This window comes from Symphodus melops (assembly GCF_947650265.1).
Source record: "Symphodus melops genome assembly, chromosome: 18".
In the NCBI taxonomy this organism is placed as follows: Eukaryota; Metazoa; Chordata; class Actinopteri; order Labriformes; family Labridae; genus Symphodus; species Symphodus melops.
The window spans coordinates 2,506,123-2,521,482 of record NC_136708.1 but is presented as its reverse complement, the minus strand read 5'-3'; the positions used below and the strand labels follow the sequence as shown (position 1 = coordinate 2,521,482).

The window sequence follows — 15,360 nt, the reverse complement described above, 5'->3', positions numbered from 1 at the left end:
CATTCCCTCTGTTTCCCGTGCAGGGAGCTGCTGTGTCGTGTACCGCCTCCATCAAACGGTGACACAAAGTACTGAAACACACACACACACACACACACACGCAGAGAGAAAGCAGCGGGGTACGACGAGCGACCACCGGGCAGCTCTGAGGGAACAGAAAGCCGCAGAGCGACCGAAGCCCACTGAGTGAATCTGCAGCTGCTCGTGGCCCAGAAACACACTCATCAATCAACACAGCGTCTTCTTACGAGAGAGAATCCAGGAGAGGGTTTAGTGGTTCAAGGATTTCTGGACAAACTCAGGCTACAAAAGAAACCTGTCTCGACGGGTTAGGTGTAGTCGTTTGTACCTTTTTGTAACTGGAAATGATGGAAATATTTTAGGTTAAAACGCTGGTAGTAAAAAAAAAAAAAAAATCCTAAAAATGGAGCAAAAAGTTTCAAACAAGTTGCGATGAATGCAGTGTGCCGATGTGTCTGACGTTACAGGAAGGAAACCCACAGAGAGAGAGCTTTTGTAAAAGAGGTAAATAGTTATGATTTTAATTGAACTACCATTACTTAAGTTCAAAATGTCATAGCAAGATATAATTTTTAATGGCATTTAAAAAAAAAGTGTTAACCTTTTAATAGCATTTTTTGACTTTTTAAGTAATCCATAAAGACATCCTTTGTTTTTGCTCGTGAAAGTTCGTCAACATTAAATCAAGGTGAGAGGCAAATTGAGATTAAAAAAAAAAAAAAAAAAATCCATTTACATTATTTCATAAGGTAAACAAATCACATGAGAAGGTTTGGATTGACTGATAAATAATTGAAATTGAAAAGGAGTCGTGCAGTCGCTTCATTTCATTGTTTCAGTTGTTGAAGAATTGAACTTTAAACAAATCCTCGACAGTGCAAAAAGTCCTTTCTTCAATTTAAAACATCTCTGGAATGATCTCTCTTTACAGTCCTTCCTCTCAGGAAGCTCTATGCGTGATTTGTTGTTCATCTCACCGATGTGATCGTGGTGTCTGTCCTGTCCAGTAGCATCATTATCAGTCATAGCTGGAGCTGCTGGGAGCTCTGGTCGCTGTCCTGACTGTCCTCCTCCGTGGTCGTCCTCGGCGGGCTCGATGAGCGCTGCAATCCTACGATCCCCGAAAACTCAGACGGCAGTAACGTCCCTTTTTTTACGTTCACCAGTTCTTTCTCCCGTGCTGCTGCCCCCTGCTGGCCTCCTTTTACACGCTTCCACTTCATCCTTCTGTTCTGGAACCACACCTTCACCTGCGAGGAAACAAAGGACGTCAACGATGAACAACCAGCAGATCAAAAGCTCCTCATCAAGATGTAAATGTTTTTACAGTTTGCTGGCAGGTGGGTTGCCATGCCGCAGACACTGTAGCTTCAGCGTTCAGCGTTATAACCTCTCTCAATTTTTTAAATGTTTCTGCTGGTGGAGCTTATTGGACACATGCAGAGGCTTTTTAGATCAGATAAAATCAGTCACATCTAATCGAGTTCTTTGCCTGCTGGTCAAATAGTCACATGCAGTTGTTCGGTCTGTTTAATTTATTAGGTTTGCAGCTGTACAGAGTTCTCCTTTAAATCAGTAAAAACTAGCGTCTGATTTGTCTTCTGCCTACGTTTCAGAGAGTGTGTCCTCCCAGTCTCGCAGTATGCTGAAGTCTTTGTGAGTGTGATGTTCGGATGAGTGATGTTACAGTTAGTATAACGGGGTCATACTGTATTTCATTATAAACATGTATTTGCTGATGCGTGAGTCACTGCAGCCCGTTGGCTCGACCGCCTCTCGTATCGTGTTTGTATCCAAGAGTGTTGAATAATCTGCTGCCTCAGACCAGGACATCCAATCTGGACTAATGATACACACTGCCAGTCCTCTACTGACTGCTCACTGCAAACCTCAGCCCACCAGCAGTCTGAACCTTTCAAACACAAGCTTGTGTATAAACTCTGGTTAAGAATAAAGACCAAAGATGACTTCAGATAAGTCCTCTGCTAAAAGCTGAAAAATGTTGAAATGCTCCTTTACAAACTGATGAGATTAGTGCAGCTTAAAGGTTCAATGATGCGAACTTTAAAGCTGCTAAACATCCCATTTTCAAACCACATGTAAACGTGTGAGGTAGGTTGAGAGCAGAAGCCTTAAAATGTCAGTAAAATCACAGAATAAACCGCGAGTCAACATATTTATTGGACCTCTGTTGGCGACGATTGGAAGCAGCCAACGTGAGGGGGAGTGATGAGGGACCCGAGTCCAGACAGGAAGAACTGAATCCTGGGTGAGTTTGTTCCGGCTGCTGCTCGAGCCAAACGCTGATTGGCCTGAGCCAAAAGACCTCTGGGGTTGTTTTTGGACAGAAGAGCTGGATGTCTTTAAAGCCATACAAAGACATTTACAAGAGAGTGTAAAGCGCTCTAAATATTTTTACAAACTCGACCGTCTTTTATCACTCCGAACACCTGCAAAGGAAGTGACACATTTATACGTTGGATCGTCACTCCGCGAAAAATGTGAAGAGTGAAGGGATATTTTAAAGCTCATCTCTTATGTGACACGATTCAATTATTAACGTGTTATTTGTTTTTTTTTATCTCAGCATGAACTGTATATGACATGAGCCCCCCCCCCCACCAGAAAGCCAAATGGTTTGTAGCTCCCCCTACTGACTGGCTGCAGTATAAGCCATAAGCTCCGCCTCCTCCATGTTAACATATGGGACATGGGTCAAACTTTAAAATGAAAATACATGGTTTCTGTCATAGCTAGTTCTTCCTACACTGGTTTATACATGTTTATTTATCTGATGCTATAAAATAAGGAGTGTAACACCATGATGACAGCTCTGCTGACATATGAGGCTCCCGCAGGGCTCCGTGAACCACATTAAACCGAGGAGAGGATGAAGACGCACTGAACACGTGCACAGGAATCCTTTAACTCTCCTGATAGTGTCTGCCTTTAACCAACACAAGAATCAGCTCAGCTGTGGACTCAACCCACCCGAGGGATCCATCACGTTTTATTAAGTGTTTTGGTGAGCGGGAAGCAGTCGCCCCACCTACTGATCTCAAGAGCACAGACTCTTCATTAAGGAGCGCAAGGTGTTTCTCTTTTGTACAACAGGAGGAGCTGGAAAGTTGTCGTCCATCTTTACTTACAGTCAGTGACCTAAAGTCCAAACACGTCACAAAAAGACTACACACTGTCAGACCTGTTCATATATAACCTGTCAATATAACTGCGGATAATAATAAGAACTAATTTTCATTAATTTAATTTTGCAGTGTTTTCAAGTTTATTTTCCAACTTTTTATTTGTCATCTCTCCAGATGTTTTCAGTCATCTGTATTTGTCTCAGTGTTTACGTCTTAGTTTTTCCCCATTATAACTCCAGCTGTCATGACCAGTTTGGTTTTCCTGTTTCCTTATATCCTTTTATTAATTCCTCTTTTTATTCCCTCTTCTTTCCTGAAATAGCCTGAAGTGGTCATCCGTCATTTTCCACCATGACTGTCACACACAAACACTTCACAGCCAAATCTGAACAGCAGCACAAGCAGCATGCTAACTTCTTACAATTTTTTATTTTTTTCCTGAAAGTTTTAAGAAAACCATCTGGAGTGTGACACACTGCATCACGGAGTCACTTCACACACACACACACACACACACACACACACACACACACACACACACACACACACACACACACACACACACACACACACACACACACACACACACAGAGAGAGACAGAGCTGCACGCTGACGTTTCAAAGAGTCCATGTGGTTTGGAATCGATTAGCCTCCGAGCATTAGCATGACATGTCCAACCGTTTGCTCATGTCAAAACACAGACGCTTTCTTCTGCTGTGAACATTTAGTTAATGAAAACCAAACTTCAGCTGAAGTGATTCACTGACTCATGATGTCACTGTGCACGAAGCGTCTTTCAGAGCTCACAGACTACATAAAGAAGCAATTACTGCTAAGTATTCGACTAGATAAAAAGCTTGTTTAGCTCGACTCATATGAGGGAGATGTTAATCAAATGTCTTTCACGGTTATCGATCTTTTGAGCTGAAACATCGTAAAGCGGATGTCTTGATAACTTTAGTTACGTCAGGTAAAGAAAAGAGATACTGAGAGGAACATTTGGTTTGAGTCAGTTTTGAACAATAGTGCTACTAACCACTTTGCTGAACTCGTCCCGCTCATTCGAAAATGTTTTTTTGGAAGAGAGAAAATTTCTCCTCTTGCTAACTTTTAGCTCTTTAAAGGCAGGGTTGGTCATTTTCCTCCAGATCCACTTTTTAAGATAATGATTGAAACTGTCTTTAGGTCCTGACATAGATTAATAACTCCTGTGCTCTGAAGAAGGAAGAAAGAAAATCTGTCATCTGTAGCAGTTTGTAAGTCTGTAAAAACTTTGACCAATTTCTGCCACGAGGTGCCAATCTGATGAACCAATCACACGCCTCCCTGTCTCCCTGCTTGTTCTCTACCCCATGCATGCAGCTGAGGTCCTTTTCTTTGTACATGTGAGTGGGTGGGCGTGGCTTTCGAGGGAGCACAGAGGGGAGGGGGAGGGTGCAGATGGAGCACTGAGGGAATGCTACTTTCAAAATCACGCTAGTGTTTGAAAATTACCAACCTTAACTTTAATTTTACACTGATCAGAACGGAAAGGTCAAAGTCTGTTTCTGCTGCGTGCTGTTAATCCGCTTGTATGACACCTTCCCCGCTGGCCGTGTTTACAGGCATGAAGAAGCTAATATTGAAATCATCCTGCTGCTGCTGTTCTGCTTGTTTGCTTTTGTAGCTCATAAAGAGACGTTCGTAGTAATTTCAGCTAATTTGCATGACCCTCAAAAATCTCCTCACAGGATCTTTAATTGTTTGACTTTTGACCCTCAAAGTAAAAATAACAACGCTAACCTGTAAGTGGCTTTAGCTAGCAGGCTAATCATCAAAACACTTGTTAGGTGGGCTTCTATGAACTGTAGAGCCAAAAACAAAACTCCTTTTATTTCAAGGTGGAAAAGAAAAATGTAATTTTTTTTAGCTACAGCTAAATGTTGACAGAAGCCCTCAGTGGACATGCACCAGTACATTTTTCATTGAACTCATTTTTCCCTTCACCAGCCGTTCCCCTCCTTTGATTCAGTGTGTTACCGTACTTGTCTTTCAGTGAGGTCGAGGTTGACGGCGATTTCGTAGCGTCTCAGTCGGGTCAGATAGTTGTGGTGAGCGAACTCCGACTCCAGCTCTCGGATCTGTTCTTTGGTGAAGGCCGTGCGATCTTTCCTCGGCTTGCTGTTCATGTCTGACTTATAGCTCCCGTCCGGGGACTCTGAAATAAAAAACAGAACTTTTTCCAGCCACAGCTGAGCCTCCAGAAGAAAGAGAGAAAAGAGGGGGCAAAGAAACGAGGGGCGTTTGACAAAGTGCAGGGTCTCTCTGAAACACAAATAATATGAGAGCAGACGATTAGAGTGCCAATCAGATTTTACTGCAGCGCTTTGAGTGCTGAGGAATCCGGTATCAACCCGATGTTTACTCCTAAACGCCTCCATTTCATAATTTATGGTCAGAGAAGTATAAAACTCTCTATGAATGAGACCACTGCTCTCAATTTTATTAAACAAAACACTCATTATTCAGAGCTTTCTCAGAGAACTTAAACAGTAAAAAATATCTCCAGTTTGTTTGTCAAGATCGTTTTCAGAATAAATGTTGAGTCAGTGGTTTCCGACCTTTCTGGCCTTATGACCCCGCTCTGACTTCACACAACTCTGGCGACCCAAGATGTCTAACACACATGAAGCATGTACTGTATTTCTTTCCAATCATGTCAAAGTTTTTTCTACTGTGTTGCATGTAAGCATTCATTGTATACCACATTTAGATTGTTTCCTGTATATTATTGTGGACAGAAGAAGAAAGTCTGGGAGGACATCTGCGCCACAGCTTAGGGACAGACAGAGACTCTGCAAGTTTATGGTTTGACTATGGCCCACTGTGGCCTGTGTTCACTATATTATTTAATGATCAATAAATGCACATTTCAGGCAACCCCTCTTGGGGTTGAGAAAGCCCGTCTTAAAGGGGACATATTGTGAAAAATCCCTCTGTGCAGTATTTTTGAACATATATTTGGGTAACCTGAATGTCTACAGACCCACAACATGAAATGTTGTTTGTGAACTGCTGAAGTCTAACAACACAGAGAAAAATGTTTCTAATTTGCTCTCCTTGCGATCTGGGATTCTGTTTTAAAGAAAAAAAAAAGTAACTTTAAAAAATAAAAATCAATCAAACAACTCTATAAATTTGATCATTTTTTAAAAGAGAGATATTTTAGATAGTTAGATAATATTACTAATAGTAAAATAATAATGATGATAATAATAATAAGCTATGTAAAAGCACAAATGAGAAAGAAAGAGAGGTTAGTCACTCTCGCAGTTCAAATAATCACGCCCAGATTTCTTTCAGGCCCTACTACATCACAACCCTGAATAAATATATATAATCAACATGAAACAAACAATGACCACACAGAGACACAAAACAACTACAAATAAACTGACTATGATACAGAGAAGAAAGACAAAGAGACAACTACTACAAAGATGCAAAGAGGACAAAGAGATGTGCAACTGCTACAAAGATGCAAAAGGTCAAAGAGATATGCAACTACTACAAAGATTCAAAGAGGACAAAGACAAAGACACAACTACTACAACGATGCAAAGAGGACGAAGAAATATGCAACTGCTACAAAGATGCAAAAGGTCAAAGAGATATGCAACTACTACAAAGATTCAAAGAGGACAAAGACATATGCAACTACTACAAAGATGCAAAGAGGACAACAAGATGTGCAACTACTACAAAGATGCAAAGAGAACAAAGAGATGTGCAACTACTACAAAGATGCAAAGAGGACAAAGAGATGTGCAACTACTACAAAGATGCAAAGAGGACAAAGAGATGTGCAACTACTACAAAGATGCAAAGCAGACAACGAGATATGCAACTACTACAAAGATGCAAAAGGACAACGAGATATGCAACTACTACAACGATGCAAAGAGCACAAAGACATATGCCACTACTACAAAGATGCAAAGAGAACAAAGACACATACTGATTAAGAAAAAGCAAAACTTTCACAAAGACTTAAAAAAGAGGAAGGAACTTAAACCCTCAAAATGCCACTCTCTGGAAGGACTTGGGTGGCTCTGGCTTTTGCGCTCCATGCCCTATTATTTTTGTGTCACCCACCTGGGGGAGGGGTTACTGCCCTTTTTTGATGTCATGAAGGGAAAATCTCCAAACATCCTGTGTGAGCACACTTTTTCTGAAAAGTGGAGCAGGCAGAAGATGAAGAGGATGAACTTTTCTCATCATTGGGGAGTTTGTAGACAGACTAGAGACACATGTTGGCGTTAAAGAAACATGGTGATGTGGATTTAGTTTAATTTGTGACCTTTCAGTCCATAATGAGGTGTGAGGAAGAAGAAGGTTAAAAAACTGTATATGCTTTGCTGCAGAGTCATTTATTACAAGCGTTCTTTTCAGGTGACAGGCAACTAACCCGAAGAATGAGTCAAGTGGAATTATGAAGTGAAACTGTATTAAATGTCTTTTAAGAAACACATTTTAGGAGTCAGTAACCTGAGATGAAGCCACATGTTCATATAATCGTTAATGGACCCTTCTTAGTCTTTCTTGAACCGTTTCTTGTTGCACATAAACACTCAACGTTTCCCCCGATTGTTTTCGAGCTTTCATGGTGAAATCATACTTTCCTCTCGTATCGTCTGTCGTGAAAGTCACATTTCAAACATCTTTAGTGTTTTTCATGGTCAGTGGACGGTGACAACGGCCTGAGTAATTCTTCAAAGTGAATAATGATTTCTGCCGAGCTCGCTGCGTAAATCCAGCTGACATTTCATTAGTCGTGTAAATGTGCGACGTGCTGACAGACAGCAGCGTGCCAGGAAAACGCACACCGTCTGAGCTGTAATGTGACACCACATAGACACACACACAACCTTTTACACAAACACATTTAGCATTGCTATTTTTCTGTCACACAATCCGTCTTTTATGTTATTTCATTTCCTGCTATTCATTTTTTCTCGTGTTTATATTCAGGTTAGTTGTATTTCCTGACAGACGGGACGTCACTTTTTCCAGCTATCCTGTCAATAAAACTTCTATTTTTAATATTTTTAGGTCAATAACTTTGTGTATTTTATCATAACTTGATTCTCTTTTTATGTCCACAAATAACTCAGAGTCATAAAAGTGCTGCGGCTGCTGCGAGAGCCAGTGAAGTTAGAGTTAGGAAATTGGATTGGGGTTTGGTCTCTGGCAGCTTCAGCGGATCTTTTTTTCGAAGTGTTCAATCTGTCAGTCAAAGATCCGGATCTGTGCTGGCCCGGGACGTCGACCCGGAGGGTGGATGGTTGGAGTGGGGATCGGAAAGTTCTGGACCTGGCGCACGCTCAAGATGCTCGTCAGAGGAGCAAAAATGGTCAAGATATGGTTCCTGATTTTGAGTCTTGTGGGTTTATGTCTCGTGTGTGTGTGTGTGTGTGTGTGTGTGTGTGTGTGTGTGTGTGTGTGTGTGTGTGTGTGTGTGTGTGTGTGTGTGTGTGTGTGTGTGTGTGTGTGTGTGTGTGTGTGTGTGTGTGTGTGTGTGTGTGTGTGTGTGTGTGTGTGTGTGTGTGTGTGTGTGTGTGTGTGTGTGTGTGTGTGTGCGCGCAGATGTGGAAGTTTAAAATGAATGCCAGGAAGTTTCAATCCGTCAAAGTTTAACCTGCACTTTCACTTTACAAGGCCACAGCTGGGGTCATGACCTCTGTGATTTGTTTGCCAGTTCTTGGATTTTAATAATCTGAAGGGAGGCTCCATTTTCTACTGAAACAGTTGCATGATGCATGATGGTGGATTTTTATGAAGCTTTTCCAACATGTGTTAAAAAACAAAAAGACCAACACAATATCAATTTGTTTCAGCTCCACCTCATCGCACACACACTTAAGAAAACTATATTAAGGAACAATCTTTGGAGTTATTTGAGGTGCAGATACATATTTAACTAGATGATTATTAGTAAAATTATAGGAGTAATATTGTAATATATCTTTTAATGACTTCATCCTGTAAGTGCTCTCGGCTCAGTCCTGGGCTGCGTCCTGTGGAGCGAGGAGGACCAAACCTGCCCTCAGTGGAACATTTAAAGGGACAGTTCAGTGTTTTTGATGTGCCGTTGTATCAATCTACTTTTATTTTCTACAATGTTGTTCCCGCCTGCACAGCCTTACTGTGCAACCTCGTTTCTTTATTTTATTGTGTTTGTTTGTTCATCTTGACAGGGACCGTGTACAGCCTATTAGCTGTACCACAGTTAGCTTTAAGCTAATTTACATGCGTAGTCCCTGAGCAGGAGACGGAGACGTTTCCGTCCCTGCACTGCAGCAGGTCTGTCCTTAAAGGGGCCACGTCGTTGATCGACATCACTGACGGCTCATATGCTCACCTTTGACAGGAACCTTTTGCAACCCCGCTTAAAAATGTAGAACCATCCCTTTAAGAAAACACATGAACTAAAAGCGTCCGTGCAATAATGTAAAAAAAGTCATGACATATGTGCGCTGTGTGAAGCTGGAGACAGAAACGCGTTCTCTTGATTTCCTGATTTCCGTGGCTTATCTGTGGATTTATCTGCTTTCCCTCAATCCTCTCAAAACTACTTCTGAGTAAAATGCAAAAGTGTAAAGTTTATCTTTCTGCAGAATTAGTTTTAATCCTGTTAGCTTAGCATAAAAAGCTGCATGCAGAATAAGAGCTGTGCAAATGATTTTAGTTACGAATTAAAGGATCAGTCGGCACGCTGAAAGAAGTTTCACCTCCAGAAGAGCGGCGTTAGCTTCAGATAAAAGAGAAAGTGTTCATGCAGCAGCTTTTTTATTCTGAGCGCAGCAGAGAAAACTTTCTGTGTCTTTCAGTCTTCCTGCTGGAGAATTAGATGTACACACACGAAGCTGATCAAATGTTTTATTTCAGATTCTCCATTTGATCAAATAAAAAGGGAAGCAATGAGGAGCACTCTGAAATCCTTTATTTCAGCGTTTTCAGGAACTTCTTCATAGTTGTTTTCAGCCCTGTTTCTGTTTTCACATTTGTATGATTATTTATGATAAACTGCTTCATTCAACATTTCATTTTCTTTGATTGGCTTCTTTTCAGGCCCGTTAGATCTCACTGACTGAACACACCTCCATGTCCCGTATGATATTAAAAATCCTAACATAGATGAATAAAAACGACATTGTCTGACTCTCTCATGCTCATCTGAGACTGGGAGGAACACGTTTCTCTCAGGCCAAAATATCTGAATTATAAATCTCCGACTCTGCGGAGTCAATTTGATTAAATTTTCTGTAAAATTGAAACTAGAAACGTTTCTGTTCTTCTCTTTCTGACTGATATAAAAACAAATAAGTGAAAATGTCAATACAGACAGTTCATTGACGTACTCAGATTATTTTTAATGTTTTGAGTATGAAACTGAATCCTGGTGGTTTTACTTAGTTTGATCTGTTTTTTTTGTTTGAATTCTTTTAATGGTTGACAAAACATTTTTAACCTTCATTCTTGAGTTGGTAACATTTTAGATTATTTTTGAAATCATGTTTATAAAAAAAGATTTGATCTTTTCTGTTATTTTAATGGTCGATAATATCAGAAAAGCACCGAAGCTTTAATAAAAAAAAATAATAAAAAAAGAAGATGTTTGGTTATAATTTTTACTCCGGGAAAAAAGAGAGATCACTGTTTAAATTACAGAAACACTTTGATAATGTTTGGACTGTTTTTACATGTTAGACCATGTTCAGCACTCAGGGTAAATAAAACAGAGCAGTTATCTTTTTAAGCAGTAGAGGGCGCTTTCTGCTTTTGGTTTTCCTGACTTCACATCAGCAGCTGAAGAACAGAGGCTTAAATATGACAAAAAAAAGGATGTTTTGTTTGTTTTTTGAATGTCAAAGAATCTTTATCATCCAGAAATTGAGTTATTGAATTCAAATGTTTTAAACAAAAACCAGAAAATCATAAAAAATGTGATCAAGTCGAATCAAAGCGCACAGAAAGTTCTGTTACATCCCTAAATTTCATTTAAATATTTTAAAATGAGTGGAAAAAAAAAATGTTTTTCATAGCAATTTCTGCATATTTAATTTTTATTAATTAATTAATTTGAATTTAATCATTTCTGAATCTAAAGGGTTTTTTTTCTCGGCCTCACACTGGACCGAGTGAGTGACACGGCGGCTGCACACATGGTGTCGTGTCAGTCTCACCTTGCCTTAGTCTCGGTCTTGGTGCACTCTGGTCACTAGTCTCTACCGTCCTTTATGATTAATTGTTTCAGCGATGAGAAAACACTCCTCTAAAGATGCAATGAGTGCGCTATCAAATATTCAAAGCGTCCCATGAGCTTCATGTCTGCAGAGACTGTTCAGTTTCAGAGCGTTATCTTCTGAGAGCATGAAACGTCACGTGTGAAAGCTTAAAAATATTTATAATGAAATTCAAGATGCACGTCTGTAAACGTTGGTCTCACCTGTTATTTCTCTCTGTCCTTTACTGCTCCGTCTCTCCGTGTCCTCAGAGGAAAGACCCTCCTGTCCATAATCCACTGATACACCTGTTCGATCTCCACGCTCCAAACCCGGGGTCGTGCTGCACAAGTTCGAGCCTTCTGAGCAAAGTTCCGAGGCCGCGAGTGGCGGCAGACAGACGCCGTGCCGAGTGTTCGATGAGGACATTTGGAGGGGGGCGGGCCAGCCGGGCGGGGGCTCCTGGGACAGGTGGGCTCGATGTGCTGGAGCGCTGAAGACTCCGTTATCCTCACCTGAAGGGAAGCCGCAGGGGGGCGAGGAGCTGGGCAGGTCCAGGTAAGAGATGTGGTCGCTCCGGCCGTGAAGGGTCAGAGGTGAAGAGGTGATGGCGGGGTGCAGACCCTGAGGGGGGGCGTGGGGGCTGCGGAGGCAACCGAACAGAGAGTGATCCATGGTGAGGGGAGTCCTCAGAACCCCCCACTTCAACCTGGAAGATTAAAACCAAACCGAGAGAGGAGACAGACTCAGGGGCGAGGGCCGACTCTCCTGGCTGTCCTCTGCAGCCCCTCTCAGCTCAGACCTCCAGGACCCCCGTCTAAATCCCAAAGAAATCCCGCTGAAGACGGCCGAGATGTTGGCATTAAAAGAAGAGGCCTGTGGTACTCCTGCAGACGGCTGGAGGACAGACAGTGAGGGACAGAGACGAGGCTCTCTGATGACAGTGGAGGACCAGTGTGGAGGGAGACGCAGCTTCAAGAGAAGTGCTGCTGGAAGGAGGAGGGGGGGGAGGGAGGGAGGCGGGTGTGGTGGGGTGGGGTGTTGTATATATATAGGCTGTAACCTGAGAGGTAGGCTGGGTTCACTGCCTCCGACCACATGCATGTGATCATCCTCCAAAATGCAACGCACAATAAATGTGAACCGTTCCGCTGCTCCGCTCAGGAAAAAGAGGAAAATGTATTTTGGAGCCGAGATATTCGACCCCGCTGGAGCTTTTCTAGGAACTGACTGCATCAGCTGCTCGTTCTCGGATGTGGAGCTGAAGACTCAGGAAATGTGGTCTGCTCCTCTGTGGACGTTCGGCCATTTGTTAAAAAAGACATATTTACACTGAAACGTCTGTTTTGAGAAATTAACGCAGCGACGCAGTGATTTGAACTTTGAAACACCAACAGTTATGTGCAGACGTACAGATATGGACTTAAGTCATAAACACAGTTATTGATAGCAACAAGTGTGTGACTGCTGAATCATTTCACTCAATAAATTAAATTAAACTTCAGACTTCTGTCGCCTCAGAGACTCGATAGGACCAGACACTTGTGAGCTGATTTAACTCTTTTACACGCATAAGAAACATCGAAGTGATGATAAAAACAACACGCTTAAGAAACAAGAACATACGTTTCTTTTACAGGTTCAGACCTCTGAAGTAATCCAGAGTGAAGCCTCAGTTTGATTTAATATTTACTGTCAAACTGCTGCTTGCTAATGCTAAAGCGTCTTAGCACGGGTGACATCACGCGGTCTCACCAGGTGAGATTTGTCCTTCCTCCCACAGCATGACTGTGAGAGGAAGCTGGAGAACCCAAACATGCACAGGGAGAACATGCAAGAAGCGCCTGTCAGACGGGGATTTGAACCAGGAACCTTCTCTCACTGTGAGGCCACACTGTGCCACCGTGCATCAACTCCTGTTACTTGAGTCACTACTTTTGATACATCTTCACCCTGTTCTTCTCTACACGACTTTAACGCCGTTGAAAAGTAGAAACTGTGAATATTAGTGAGGAAGAAGTTTCCAGAGAGCAGCAGGAAGTCGCCCCCCACTCTCACTGAGTCCAGCAGCTCCAGGATCCTTCAGTCCTCACTCTGAGTCCAGCAGGATCCTTCAGTCCTCACTCTGAGTCCAGCAGGAGTCTTCAGTCCTCCCTCTGAGTCCAGCAGGATCCTTCAGTCCTCACTCTGAGTCCAGCAGGATCCTTCAGTCCTCACTCTGAGTCCAGCAGGATCCTTCAGTCCTCACTCTGAGTCCAGGAGGATCCTTCAGTCCTCACTCTGAGTCCAGCAGGAGTCTTCAGTCCTCCCTCTGAGTCCAGCAGGAGTCTTCAGTCCTCCCTCTGAGTCCAGCAGGAGTCTTCAGTCCTCCCTCTGAGTCCAGCAGGAGTCTTCAGTCCTCACTCTGAGTCTTTATCCATCCGTTCTGCTTTAGATGTAGAAAAGCTGCAGTCGAGCACATTTGGAAGGAATTTCTGCATCAACCCACCACAAAGCCTCAGCCGAGGGTCGGGAGTGAACCACATCCAGGGGGTCTCGTTTCAGCTCTCCGAGCACAAACACAAAGTTTATCCAACAATTAGGATCATTAGCAGCTCTGGAAACCAACCGTTCAGTGTGTCCCTGTGTGTGCGTTAATCTTCACATGGCCTCAGTGTTAACGTGCAGCGCGGAGGGCCAGAGGTGTGTGTGTGTGTGTGTGTGTGTGTGTGTGTGTGTGTGTGTGTGTGTGTTTCTGCAGTGTGTGTGTGTTTCTGCAGTGTGTGTGTGTGTGTGTGTTTCTGCAGTGTGTGTGTGTGTTTCTGCACTGTGTGTGTGTGTGTGTGTGTTTCTGCAGTGTGTGTGTGTTTCTGCAGTGTGTGTGTGTGTGTGTGTTTCTGCAGTGTGTGTGTGTTTCTGCACTGTGTGTGTGTGTGTGTGTGTGTGTGTGTTTCTGCAGTGTGTGTGTGTTTCTGCACTGTGTGTGTGTGTGTGTGTGTGTGTGTGTTTCTGCAGTGTGTGTGTGTTTCTGCACTGTGTGTGTGTGTGTGTGTGTGTGTGTGTGTTTCTGCAGTGTGTGTGTGTGTTTCTGCAGTGTGTGTGTGTTTCTGCAGTGTGTGTGTGTGTTTCTGCAGTGTGTGTGTGTGTTTCTGCAGTGTGTGTGTGTTTCTGCAGTGTGTGTGTGTGTGTGTGTGTGTTTCTGCAGTGTGTGTGTGTGTGTGTTTCTGCAGTGTGTGTGTGTGTGTGTGTTTCTGCAGTGTGTGTGTGTGTGTTTCTGCAGTGTGTGTGTGTGTTGTTTCTGCAGTGTGTGTGTGTTTCTGCAGTGTGTGTGTGTGTGTTTCTGCAGTTTGCGTGTGTTTCTGCAGTGTGTGTGTGTGTGTGTGTGTGTGTGTTTCTGCACTGTGTGTGTGTGTGTTTCTGCAGTGTGTGTGTGTGTGTGTGTTTCTGCAGTTTGTGTGTGTGTTTCTGCAGTGTGTGTGTGTGTGTGTGTGTGTGTGTTTCTGCCGTTTGTGTGTGTTTCTGCAGTGTGTGTGTGTGTGTGTTTCTGCAGTTTGTGTGTGTGTTTCTGCAGTGTGTGTGTGTGTGTTTCTGCAGTGTGTGTGTGTGTGTTTCTGCAGTGTGTGTGTGTGTTTCTGCAGTGTGTGTGTTTCTGCAGTGCGTGTGTGTGTTTCTGCAGTGTGTGTGTGTGTGTGTTTCTGCAGTTTGTGTGTGTTTCTGCTGTGTGTGTGTGTGTGTGTGTGTGTGTTCGTTTCTGCAGTGTGTGTATGTTTCTGCAGTGTGTGTGTATGTTTCTGCAATGTGTGTGTGTATGTTTCTGCAGTGTGTGTGTGTTTCTGCAGTGCGTGTGTGTGTGTGTATGTTTCTGCAGTGTGTGTGTGTGTGTGTGTGTATGTTTCTGCAGTGTGTGTGTGTTTCTGCACTATGTGTGTGTGTGTGTGTGTGTGTATGT

General features: G+C 42.8%; 1 protein-coding gene across 1 annotated transcript; it reads right to left on the bottom strand.

Annotated features, from left to right (window-relative positions):
- Positions 1-585: 585 nt before the first annotated feature.
- On the bottom strand, positions 586-12,366 carry LOC306839044 (homeobox protein MOX-2-like). The gene is made up of 3 exons (XM_079367518.1): positions 11,657-12,366; positions 5,193-5,365; positions 586-1,271 (listed from the first exon to the last, which is right to left on the bottom strand). Exons 1-3 carry the CDS (start codon positions 12,105-12,107, stop codon positions 1,044-1,046), a joined length of 852 nt encoding a protein of 283 aa, XP_079223644.1. The 5' UTR covers positions 12,108-12,366; the 3' UTR covers positions 586-1,043.
- Positions 12,367-15,360: the final 2,994 nt, after the last annotated feature.

Excerpts from the sequence above, each read along its gene's own strand:
- LOC306839044 (XM_079367518.1), bottom strand. The coding sequence starts at position 12,107 with ATGGATCACTCTCTGTTCGGTTGCCTCCGCAGCCCCCACGCCCCCCCT. Across the intron at positions 5,366-11,656 it reads AGGACAGAGAGAAATAACAG|AGTCCCCGGACGGGAGCTAT; the intron begins GTGAGACCAACG and ends TTTTTATTTCAG. Across the intron at positions 1,272-5,192 it reads TCGACCTCACTGAAAGACAA|GTGAAGGTGTGGTTCCAGAA; the intron begins GTACGGTAACAC and ends GTTTCCTCGCAG.